The sequence below is a fragment of the Vigna umbellata genome, chromosome 6 (genome assembly GCF_029865625.1).
Source record: "Vigna umbellata cultivar VRB3 chromosome 6, Vumbellata_1.0, whole genome shotgun sequence".
NCBI classification, from domain to species: Eukaryota; Viridiplantae; Streptophyta; class Magnoliopsida; order Fabales; family Fabaceae; genus Vigna; species Vigna umbellata.
Window position 1 is genome coordinate 26,990,713 of NC_142170.1, and position 10,150 is coordinate 27,000,862.

General features: G+C 30.5%; 1 protein-coding gene across 1 annotated transcript; it reads right to left on the bottom strand.

Moving 5' to 3' along the window:
- Positions 1–207: 207 nt before the first annotated feature.
- On the bottom strand, positions 208–1,536 carry LOC124823664 (transcription factor MYB30-like). The gene is made up of 3 exons (XM_047295919.2): positions 1,337–1,536; positions 1,104–1,233; positions 208–979 (listed from the first exon to the last, which is right to left on the bottom strand). The coding sequence occupies exons 1-3, from the start codon at positions 1,467–1,469 to the stop codon at positions 325–327; spliced, it is 918 nt and encodes a 305-aa protein (XP_047151875.2). The 5' UTR covers positions 1,470–1,536; the 3' UTR covers positions 208–324.
- Between the last annotated feature and the right edge of the window lie 8,614 nt (positions 1,537–10,150).

The window sequence follows — 10,150 nt, forward strand, 5'->3', positions numbered from 1 at the left end:
AATTGATGTGTCTTTATTTTTATATGATACTTCACTTTTTTATTTCTATATGTAAAATTAAAATTTAGACTTACACCGGAATTTCTAACCTAATATATTTCTTATCATATTTCCATTATCTTGAAACCATAATAAGTTTCCTCCAAGACTAATAATTGACATGTCCGAGAAAACCTTAAGGCATGTGACATATGGTGAGAATAAAAGTAGAGCAGAAGCAACTTTCTATATTAAATTATAAAAGAGAAATACAGATAGGCACTCCTACATCACTATTATACAAGTATATGACTCACTAGAAACTGTTCATCAGGATAAACAAAGCTAAAACTTTGATTGTACAAAATGACTTTGACCCCACAGATCATCGTAGATTGGAGTAAAATATTCAGATTCTACCACGGAGGGAACAAATAGCTCGCTTGGAACGTGGGACACGTCAGCCACATATGGTTGTGACCAAAAGTTATCGAATGTTACCCCTCCATTTGCATCCAGAAAGCTGCCAAAGTCATTGTCCACAATGACACTTTCACTCAATGATTGATGCGGAGATAATGCACAAGAATCAACCATCTCTGTAGAAGTAGTATCTCTTGACACTACTTCACAAGGTTCACCATCAAGATTCAGTTCTTTCCAGAAACTTTCATTCACATACGAATCAAGAAAACCCAAGTCATCTTCAAACAACAAATTTTCCATGCTAGTAGAACTGGAAAAATCTGAAGTTATGGAGGAAAACTCGCTGCTGGAGGATGAAACCGGCGAGAATGATGAATTATCTGAAATCTGGGAAGTGGCTGGAAGTCTAACAGTAACACCATTTTTGTTGGATTCTTTTTTCTTTGATTTGGAGGCTCTGGCATCTTCATTTGTAGCTGTATTTTGTTGATACTTTTTCTTGAGAGTGGTGTGCCAATGGTTTTTTATTTCGTTATCTGTTCTTCCTGGTAACTCAGCAGCAATAGCGGACCATCTGCAAGTGAAGGAATCATCGGATATTAGCTTCCATTTCAATTAACAACTTGCAACTCCATTGGTATTTTGATATGAGGGTTAGATTTCATTGTATTGCAGCAAAAGGAGGTGATTATATATACCTGTTACCAAGAGTTTTGAGCATTCTGATGATGCATTCTTCTTCTTGTGGAGTGAAGTTCCCTCTTTTGAGATTAGGCCTTAGATAGTTCATCCATCTCAATCTGCAACTTTTCCCACACCTTGCAAGACCTGAAAAGCATCAGATAGAGAGTTATTACTTTTTTCTCCTATGTCAATAAATCCTGACTAACAATTTGGCTTAATTTTGAAAAGTGGTTGTTTAAACATATACCTGCAAACTTGGGAAGTTGGCGCCAATTCCAGCAGCCATACCTAGTGACATAAGCAACTAACTTCATATCTTCTTCGGGAGTCCAAGTACCCTTTCTCAGTCCACTTTTGTCACAAGACGGAGTTCTCACCATCTTTGTGAAAAACAAGTGAACTCAGTGAGTTGTGTGGGAATTTCAGTTTGTGTTTGAGTGTTGATGTGAGAGGATGTTGCAATTCTGTTGGTAAGCGAGGGTAAGCTACTTATTTATATGGTGAACGCGTTCACATCCAAAACGTGTTTCATGTTCTATACTATTGTTTTATACTATATTAAATTCATTCAGATTAACATAAGATTAGTGTCACTTCCGAACGAGGGTCTTTCTCAGCAGGCCCTGATAACCTGTCACGTTGTACGATAAACGGTCAAAATTGTGTTAAGCTTTTCTTTAATATGTAAAGATGGTGACATAGTGGTACCTAGTATCTTCCGGGAACGTAACTCGAAACATCAACCCTTCTTATTAAAATCAACACACGTGAGGAAAATACACTGGCACAAAACACAACCTACAAACAGTAAACTGACCGTAAGTCAACAGGTGTCCCCAATATTATAAAATATTTTTTTTCTCTTCTTATTGTTCTTGGAATATGTTTGCTTTTTCAGTTTAAAGACAAAAATAATTATTACTGAGTTATAAATTATTTTATAAACTAAAAATTAATATTAAAAATCAATTTAAAATTCATAATAATACAAATTCTAATCATAAATCAATTATACCTTTCTATTAATAATAAATATTATTTTAAATAATAATAATATTATCTTTAGTTTATAAAATAATATTTATCTTAATTAATATAATAATTAATTGTTTTTATCTCTATATTTGATTTTTATTTAATAATTTTTTGTAGTGTCTGTTTGTGAATTATTACGAATTTGGGAGAGTGGATTTAAGAAGAAAAGAAAGCAAAGTTGAGTTTGTTTAGATTAAGAAAGAGATGGTATAATTTAAGTTGATTTGATACAATAGTTTGTGTATGATGTAATAAATTTGATAAATTATGTTTTAATAGATAATATTAGATAATTACTATTTTATTTTTGAAAATAAATGTAATATAAATTTAAATGTAATTATTATTATTATTATTATTATTATTATTATTATTATTATTATAAAATTAAATAACTACAAATAAATGTGAGTTATAATATAAAATTGAAAAAATTAAAATTTTTAAATTAAAAAATGTTAACAAAAAAACCACCATGTGAACAGGACAAGACAAGACAACCAGTGGAAGCAGCATCGACGAACTTGACCACCACACTTCCACTCCCTCTTTTCAATCTTCCTCTACATATTAAACACCTAAAAGCAAACACATTCCAGATTATAAAGCTGTGTTCATACGAGGGGAAAACACTCTTACAGAGAAATTGCAAGGAAAGATTTGCGAGATTAGTTTTGTTCGTTTCTGTTGATCTACGAAGATTTGCGAAGACAAAAATGCGCTGATTTACGAGATATTCTTATTTTAACCATCTCGTTTTCTTGTCCGGATTTGCGGTGATTTACATGAAAATATCATATCTGTCCTCGGTGATTTGTAAAATGCTACGAAAATATTAATACTTTAAAATGTTATTTGAGCTTTGAATTTGAAAACGAGAATGGGCTTGATGTTGAGGAGGTTGATGGATGAAGAAAAGTGTAGTCGTTCTTGATGATCGTGTATTCAATTTCACAAATCTTGTATCCGATTCCACTGCTTAGAACAAATTCCACACGGGTTGTATTTGGTTTTGGCCTTCTTTTATTCGGTTCCAAAGCTGATTATATTATAAACAAAAACACTCAAACTGCTGCATACGAAAATCGGAAATTGCGGAAATTCTTGCGTGCGAAGCAGCCTATCCAACGATTGAGTAGGCCATCAATGTCGTCGGAGAGGTTGAGCGAGAGGACGAGGTCAGCGACTTCCGAAACTATCCAGCCCTTCTGGAAGTTGTAGCAGGTGGCGATGTTATCCTTGCGGAGGTCGGAGATTTTGGTGGAGACCTCGTGCAGGCCTCTATAGTATAGTCGATGAAGCCTTCTTTCGTTTCCTTGAATGCCTTATTCGATTTCTTCTTGCAGGAAATGGAATTCTTCAGTGAGTGCACACGGTGGTGCCAGCTAGTTGGAGACAGTGAGTTGCGATGGTGGCCATGGACTATGACATGGAGGGAGTGTAGTTGGAAGAATGGATTGTGGATAACTGTGCTCACAAAAATTAGATATTTTTTTTTTTGCATCTTCCTCCGGCAATTAGATATATGTTATATCTTCTTCCTTTCATCTTCTTTTTACATTTTCACTTTCAGTATTAAAAAAATATTACAACTTGGTATTAAAATCATATTGTAGTAAATTATATTACAAAAATATTATATTTAAAATTAAATTTATTTTACTAAATTACAATTTTTATACATTTTTAAAATTAATTTTAATAATTAATGTTAATTTTTTACTCTTTATAAACATTTTTACAATTAAATATAACATTAACAAATATTATTTTATGTTACTTTAATAACTAGGGACATTTTGGTAATCTTCAATTTCTACTAATTAACCTAATTTTTTAAATATATCACATCAATCAAATCCTACACTAATTCTCATAAACTTTATTTCCAAATCTACCTCAATTATCCACAAATCCACTCCAAAAAACAACAAAAAAATTACCTTCAAATCCATTCAAATCATCTTCCCAAAATCACTACAAAATAACAAAGCATGAGTGAAAAGAAACACTTTGGAACTTAAAATATATCAACATATATTTCAGAAATAAAAACGATATTCAAAATAATAATTTTCAAGAAACTGAACGTAATAATTAAGGAAAAGTACTTTTCTTTTTTCTGAATGTAAAACTGAAATTAGACTTATCCGTAAAATTGGTATTGTATTGTGTGTTTGGGAGATCCAATCCTGCCTTCTTTTTCTTCCTATACTCTTTAATCTGGGAGCCGTTTTTTTTATTTCTGATGCTGACATCATTAATAATGAAGATTTCATAAAGATACACTTTATTTTTTTCTAACTATTTTATATTATGATATTTACATATTGTTCATTGGAAACAAGATTAAAATCATCTAAAATTTTAAGCATTTATTATTATTATTCAACATAGTTCTTTTCTTAGAAAAAATGTTAACTATCGAACCAGAAAGTTACGCTGTAACTTTACTAAAGTAATATTTTTTCTTTTTCTTTTTAAGGTAATCTCCTATGGAAGCATCTAATTTAGGCCAAACGAATATTCAAGTCGTCGTTTAATTCGTCACTTAAATATTCTGAGAAAATAATATTAAGTATTACGTATACATATATTATGTTAACGTATCCATTATTATGTTATATTTTCATGAATGGTCTCTTTTCATTAGTAAAAAAAATTATATAAATAGTGATACTAGGATGTAATAACTGATTTATACAAACTTAAACAACTAAGAATATTTTAAATTAGAAAATTAATCTAGCCGTTGTCCTCTCTTTATTTGAACTAATGTTGTATCCATTCTTGCGGCCCATTATTGATGTGTAGTTGTGTTTTAGCCAAGTATATATATATATATATATATATATATATATATATATATATATATATATATATATATATATATATATATATATGTATATATATATATATGTATATGTGTATATATATATATATATATATACATATATATATATACATATATATATGTGTATATACATATATATATATATATATATATATATATATATTTGGTTCGGAACAGATAGACATATTTGCATAGATCAAAAGTTGGTTTAGATTGATGATCGAGATGATTTCACTTAAAATAAAGATTGAAACGAGTTTAATTGATATCATTGAGCTAATTCCTTTCGAAAATTTCAGCTGAATTTTGGTGAAGTCGATCTTGATTAAGTTTCGGTCAAAATCGACAAATTTGATCAAATATACCTCAACTGAAATTCGAACAAATTTATTCGAGTTATTCCTAACTGTATTTCGAACGGTAAATTTTTATCAAGTCAGTATTGACTGAAATTCAACTTAATTCGTTTGAGTCAGTCCCAAACGAAATTTAGTTGAGTGTCCTAACTAAAAGTTTGCTAAAATTTGACCCATCACTTAAAAATGGAAGATAAGACTAAAAGCTAAGAAAAATTAAGAGAACACTAACATTTAAAAGTGCCTTCCATGGGCCAAGTTGAACGAGTTAGGGGATAATACAAAAGATTCTATAAACTAGGGCAATCTTATACAATCTAAAAACTCTATATTAGCTTAAAAGAAGACAATATCCTAAATTTTTTGGAATAGGGAGCATAACCTCTTCTAAAAGGTCAAATGATGACCTCTCTTATCTTTTTCATCTACCATAGTGATGACCCACACCTAAAGTGATGAACCTTGATTTTAATGCTCCAACTATAAGAAAATCCTATATTATTGACAAATACAATTCCTCAATAACAGTAAAATGTAGGTGATAATTCAAGTTTATTGATGAACTACCAATGGCCAAAAATTCTTTGGTAATTATCGATAATCTAAAAATTGATTGATAAATATTCATTGGTACTTATAGGTGAATTACGGTCCTTAGTAAAATCTGACAGTAAATGTCACAATTTTGTCTTCCTTCTCCTCCTCTTTTCCTTTTTCCTTTTTTTCTTCTTATTCCCCCTCTCCACTCCTCATCCTCATCTCCCCCATCATTGTCACCTTGTCTCGATTGCCACCAACATCGCCCCATCTATCATCGCCTGCTCTTCCTCCTACTCTTCCTTTTTTTTTTTCTTTTCTTTTTCTTAGTCCTCCAACTCTAGCCACCACCATCAACGAGCCGCCATTGCGAGACATTATCATTGTTGTTGCACATTCTTCTCTTCATTTTTTCTCTTTCTCCTCCTTCCTTTCTTTTTCTTCTTCTAATTGGTCTCCTCTTTATATACAATTTTTTCATTAAATTTAATGAAATTTTACTACTTATTTTACCAATGAATATTTTTCGATAATAAAAATTACAAATTACTAATAAAATTTATTAACATAATTGTTTATCCAATACATTTGTAAAAATAATATCCATCAATAATACAAATTCAAATTTATTGACAAATCTTATTGATGGACATCACTGATAAATTTTACAATAATTCAAAATATTAAATTTGTCGATAAGATATATTAATAAATTTAGTAAAAGTCAATCAATAAATACGAAAAGAATAGGGTCCTCTTAAAAAAAGATGGCAATAGGAGAAAACGAGTGTCCAAAAGCACAAAAGAGGTTTTATTTATCAGTCTCAGTTTTAATTTTCTAAAAAGGTTCTGAACATGATAAAATGAGAATGGCTAACAACAATCCTCTTTAAAAATTTCAATCTTTATAGTAGAAGTTAAATGTATAGCGACCCATAATAAGAAAAACCATCCTCTTTAAAATTTATAAAAGAAAAATATTTTATGACTTGCTGAAATAAATATCATAGTAGACCCCTCACACCTGGATTTAATCAAATCAAAGACTTGTATAAGATTAAAATTTCAATATTGTAAAATATTTTTATAATTAATACACTTATCCAATCGTTCAAATGACATTTAAATATAGAATATAGATTTGATCATCATTTTGTCAGTTTGTGTTAAGATTCCCCTGCTTCAAATTATATATATAAATGGACACTGATAATAATATATATATTAATTATGATTTATCATCTGTCGTGTTTAGGACTTCAAATCAGCATGTGCGAATTGATAGAGTCAGGAGTGGACAATTTTCAATTTTCTTGAGTATACTGAAGAACAGTTTATGATTAATTCTCAGTCTTTGTTTTCTTTGAGAGACTTATGGATGAACACAACGCGGTTTGTGGTTATAAATTGGTATAATATTTCGCAGAATACTTAAATTGGTGTACTTTTGTAGATTAGACTTTGGCTTTTTATAACTAATTAATTCAACAGGATAACATATCTTTCTACTTAACAAAACTTTCTTCTTCTTCTTTTCTGAAAGCCCTTGGTCAAAAGTCATGACGACAACTCATATGAAAACATACTTCACTAATTCAAATTATTAAATGCAATTTGATATTATAGGGCATGGGATGTGTGACTCACGTTGCCTTTTGACTGATGAACTCTTTAGTAATTTAAAGCCTGAAAGACTAAAACCAATTCTAAGGTAGAATTCAACTTAATCATTTTTAACTAAAAATGTAAACATGTAATTTAACTATAATTGACTCTCTAATTAAATGCACGTGCAATTAATAAATTTTCAATGCAGTAGCACGTACTATATTTGTCCTATGAGTAGCTAGCAAACTCAGTTGTTCCTTTTTCCTATTTAATATTGTAAGTAAAAAAGTCATCATATACTTAATTGTTTAGGTTATTTGGGGTAAGTCATCAAACGCCTCCACAGTTCATCTTCTTCTCATCCTATCTTGCTCCAAGCTTCATTGTCCACTTCTATCGTCTGGGAGAACTTGTCAAAGATTCTCCAATATCAAAATCAGTTCAGAAACTGTTGGCGATTCGATGAAATAGTAATGAATGTGCACTAAATGCAACCTCTCTACCACTTACCTTTGACATGTATTTATAGTTTTTGCTGGGCTTGGGATTAGTGAAAAGTTAATCTCGGTCCAATTCCAGCCCAATAACTCTAATCATTATTTACCTTAATCTTCGTCTTAATGACCTAGTTTAGCGATCGGCTGGTCTTGCTCCGCTGCCTGCGCGGTGAACCATCATGGATATTTATGCAAATCGCCCGATAATGTTGTCGGAGGAGTAAATAGGTGAAACGCCGGCCGTCACAAACTTTTCGGTGCTACTTTCGGACCGCCTGGTCTATATAGTACATTAACTAAATGAATAGTGCTACAAATTAATTTAATGTATTAGAATATAAAAGGAACCTTCAAAATTAATCACCATTAAAAAACATCCGGAAAAGGATACTTTAGAGAGAAAAATAACAAAAATATATTAAATACGGTTTAACTATTGAGTTTATTAAATTTCTAGTCTCTAAATTTATTATAGTGCGCTTATGATCAAATTTACATCGTGACTGAGTTTTGTTTAAATATACACATGTTCAATTTTACATGGAACATAAAAATACAGTTTCAGAATTAAAAGAAAAAAGATTCAAGATAGGGTTTGTACTCATGATCCTATACCTTTAACATTATATACATACGAGAATTATAAGGATATATAACTTATTCATAACTTATTTTATATCTCCCTAGTGAAAATTAATTGAGTTCACTTCTTTTTCATATGATAACAAAAAATAATAAAATTATTTATTATTATAATTAAAAAAGTAAATTTAAATAGTTTTTATAATTTTATAGTAGGTAATGTTCATTGTTTTGCAGATAATATTTTTTATTATAATAGTTATTTTAATTAATAAATAGTCAAATTTTATTAAAAGAAATTATTAAATTTTAAAAAATCAATTAAAAGGTATAATTGTTAAAATACTTATTACTTTAAAAGAAAATATGTTAGAAATATGTTAGAGAATGAATCTTTTATATATATATATATATATATATATATATAATCCATATGATGAGGTACATCTCGATCATAGCAACACATAATTTGTTTAAGGTTGTTTAAGGTTGAGTACATAATGATCTATTGAGTCAACATGTGGTCAATGTATACTTGGCTTATATGTGTTTATATCAATAGTATAAATAACACATCCTACAAGGTACATTAATTACTACATTTATCATCATTTGATGCACTTGATTGATTTGAGCGTCATAATATCTTTTCTAGGTGTAACCCTATTTGAACTAGAGAGGATGAGTACCCTTTGGAGAGCATGACTACTTGGTGTGTGGACATTTATTTGTAAAGAAGAAGCGTTCATAGTGTCTACAAGGAATAGGATGGTTGGAGCAGGAGAGGGAGGATCAGGAACCTCCTCGATTAACATAGCCATTATACTAAAGGCATAAAGGCATAAAGGAAAATGTAGCAAGACTTTGTTGAGTTCAAGAAGAGGAACACTATGAGGGAAGAAAACACTACGTTCAGAAGGAGTGTTGAAGCTGAAGGAAAAACTAGAAAAGGAAAGGAAAAAGCAAGCCTTGATAAAATCAAACTCGGTGTAGAAAGTTGCGTCTCATGTCTACATCATTCGTGAAACTGAAGAAGAAAGTGAGTATAAATCGTTGACACCCCTTTGTTGATGGTATCACGGATATCACACTTCCTAAGTAATAAAAGGCACTCACCCTAGGGCAGTATGATGGTAACACTGACTCAAATGAGTATAATTTCATTTATACTACTTAGGTAAGCTTATAATAATCGAATGACGACACCATTATTTGCAAAGCTTTTGCCACAACCTTGAAGGGAGTAGCCCTATAATGGTTCACCCGCCTCCCACCTACACTATTAAATGTTTTGACACCCTATCATGTTCCTTCACGACACAGTTTGCCACGAGCTTGTATCATCATCTTACCTCTCTAGCACTTCTTATTGAAACACATCGTTAGATCTTATCTTCTTTGCATGGTGCGCCATTATCATTGCAACAAATGAAATGTATTAAAAATTAGTCATATTATAGTTTATATTCATCATATAAGAATACACTTATCATTCATGTCACTCATAGGACGTGGAGACTGATATATTTTAACTATTTCCCTAGTTAGTGAGAGATGGGGAAATTGGTCCATGATACTTAGTATTCTTTTAG

Bases quoted from the DNA above. Each gene is read 5' to 3' on its own strand.
- LOC124823664 (XM_047295919.2), bottom strand. From the start codon at position 1,469: ATGGTGAGAACTCCGTCTTGTGACAAAAGTGGACTGAGAAAGGGTACT. The intron at 1,234-1,336 runs GTATATGTTTAA...GATGCTTTTCAG, and splicing joins CCAACTTCCCAAGTTTGCAG to GTCTTGCAAGGTGTGGGAAA. The intron at 980-1,103 runs GTATATATAATC...CTTCACTTGCAG, and splicing joins CTCAAAACTCTTGGTAACAG to ATGGTCCGCTATTGCTGCTG.